The sequence below is a fragment of the Galeopterus variegatus genome, unplaced genomic scaffold, assembly GCF_000696425.1.
Source record: "Galeopterus variegatus unplaced genomic scaffold, G_variegatus-3.0.2 Scaffold254, whole genome shotgun sequence".
NCBI lineage: Eukaryota > Metazoa > Chordata > Mammalia > Dermoptera > Cynocephalidae > Galeopterus > Galeopterus variegatus.
Window position 1 is genome coordinate 353,415 of NW_007726365.1, and position 2,723 is coordinate 356,137.

General features: G+C 36.4%; 1 protein-coding gene across 1 annotated transcript in view; it reads right to left on the bottom strand.

The window, feature by feature from the left end:
* Positions 1–2,723, bottom strand: part of RASGRF2 (Ras protein-specific guanine nucleotide-releasing factor 2) — a 257,973-nt gene that overhangs the window by 143,708 nt on the left and 111,542 nt on the right. The window contains exon 5 of the mRNA XM_008566610.1: positions 1,050–1,303. Within this exon, the coding sequence (XP_008564832.1) occupies positions 1,050–1,303 (254 nt within the window). The remainder of the gene's footprint in view (positions 1–1,049; positions 1,304–2,723) is intronic.

Consider the following 2,723-nt stretch of genomic DNA (forward strand, 5'->3'; position numbering starts at 1 on the left):
GCTTGAATTGTGTCCCCCAAGTTTTAGGTATTAGAAACCTGTCCCCCACTGTGACTGTTAAAAGGGCAGGAAATCCTATTATGGTAATTGAAAGGTGGAGCCTTAAAGAGGTGACTGGGTTGTCTGTGACTGTTAAGAGGGCGGGAAATCCTATTATGGTAATTGAAAGGTGGAGCCTTAAAGAGGTGACTGGGTTGTAGGACCCTGCAGTAGTGAATGGATTAAAAATGGTGGTCAGAGGCGTGGTACCGAGGGCTTTAAAAGAAGAAGAGAGTCTGTCTTTCTCTCGCTTTCTGCTCTATCTGCTTCCACCATCTTGCAACATAAGACCCCTGAGTCACTGTCATCACCACCAGATGGACTTTGGACTTCCCAGTCTCAGAAACTGTAAATAATAAATTTCATTATCTTTATATGTCACTCAGTTCCAAGTATTTTGTTATAAGCAATATATCACTCAGTTCCAACTATTTTTTTATAAGCAACAGAAACAGACTAATACTCATATATATTTCACTTATTCACTATTCATTGTCTCTCTTCCCATATCAAAATTCAAGTTCTGTGAAGGCAGGGATTTTCTGCTTTGTTCACTGATGATTCCTCAGCAATAAAGATACTATAGATATTTACTGGGTGAATAAATGGATAAATACACCAGGGATTCTCAGGCCCTCTCTCTCTCTCTTTTTTTTTTTTTTTTTCTCTTCCTAACACATTTCTGCATATATTACATGTAAAAATCCATTAATCTCCATTTTGCTCAGTTTATGAGGGAGATTATCTTCCTCATGCAAACACTACCATACAATGACGAGAAAACATATATCAAATAGAGAAGAAAAACTGAGAAAATTAGATGCCAAGATTCAAGATAAAGATAAGCAAATTTGGACTAATCATGAAACATAGATGATAGTTTTCTTACTGTTAATATCATAAACCCATAGAAATAAATTTATGAGCCCTATTTTAAGAGTAAGTAAAAATTCTTTTAAAAAATACAAATGAGTTTTTCACATGACTCTTTGATTTATGCAAAGACAAACCTGTTGAGAAAAATACTGCTGACATCGTCATGGCTGATGGGGGGCTTCTTGGAACTGGCTGCCATTCGCAGGGGCCGGAGGAACCCGTTCACCAGGATGCAGAGCTGGTGCACGTACTCGGACTCTGCCTCCACCATGGTGAACACAATCTGGTTTCTCTTCCTCATACTTTCAGCATGAGGAGAACAAATGTAATCCTGCACGATGGTCTTCCATTTCCTTCTACACAACCATCCTCTCATGAAGCTCTGAACCTACAAAACAGACCAAAACAAAAACAAAAAGGAATCTCAGGAAGGTGTGAGACTGGCTTTCTTAAGCCTACGAGTGAGTGTGTCCATCTTGTACCATACAGTACACCGCTCTTCCATTGGTGCACTAGTGACTCCACCAGCAGAATAAATAATGGCAGGCTTTCTCCAAAGAGCAGCCAAAAAAAAAAAAAACCTTACAAAATAATTTTTTTCCCCTCAGGTTCACAAAGTTCCTCCATAAGCTTATGCTCTTTAGGCTTATCTATATGGACTCCAAAATATAATGTTATATATTTAATTATTAACATTTCAAGAAAGAAATAAATTGAAGGTTTATTCTTTAACAATACAGAACCCTATTTTTTTTAATTTTTAAAAATTGTAGTAACAAATACATAACATGAAGTTTACCATCTCGACAATTTTTAAGTGTACAGCTCAGTAGTGTTGAGTATATTCACAGTGTGGTGCAACAGATCGCCAGAATGTTTTTATCTCGCACAACTGAAACTCTATACCCGTTAAACAATGTTTACCCATTTACCCCTTCCATCAGACCCTGGTAACCACCATTCTACTTTATGTTTTTGTGAATTTGACTACTTTAGATACATCATATAAGTGGAATCATACAGTGTTTGTTTTTCTGTGATTGGCTTATTTCACTTAATATAATGCCCTCTAGGGTCATCCCTGTTGTAGCATATGCCAAGATTTCATTACTTTTTAAAGATGAATAATATTCCATTGCGTGTATAAAACACATTTTGTTTATTATCTATTCATCTGTCTGGACATACTGGTTGCTTCCACCTCTTGGCTATTGTGAATAATGCTGCTATGAACACAGGTATACAAATATCTCTTCAAGATCTTGATCTTGTTTTCAGTTCTGCTGGATCACATGGTAGTTCTATTTTTAATTTTTTGAGGAAATGCCATACTGTTTTGCATAGAGGTTGCAATCCCACCAACAGTGCACAAGGGTTCATATTTCTCCACATCCTTGCCAACACTTGTGATTTTTTGTTTTTTTGATATTAGCTATCCTAATGGGTATGAGGTCATTTCTCATGGTGGTTTTGATTTGCTTTTCTCTCATGATTAGTGATGCTGAGCATCTTTTCATATGCTTGTTGGCTATTTGTATATCATCTTTGGGCAAAGGTCTATTCAAGTCCTTTTGCCCGTTTTAAATCAGGTTATTGATTTTTTGTTGTTAAATTTTGTTTTGTTTTTCAGCTTAAAAAATAAGTGTTAGAGATCAGCTTATCCAACCCCTTCCTTTTATAATAATTTTAGCAAACTAAATTTCATGGTAAGTCACACAGCTAGGAAAGACGCAACCAGAGTCAATGTCTTTTACCTGCTTTTCTTTAACTGTAAGGATCCAGCCACATGGGCAAAATACACATTAACT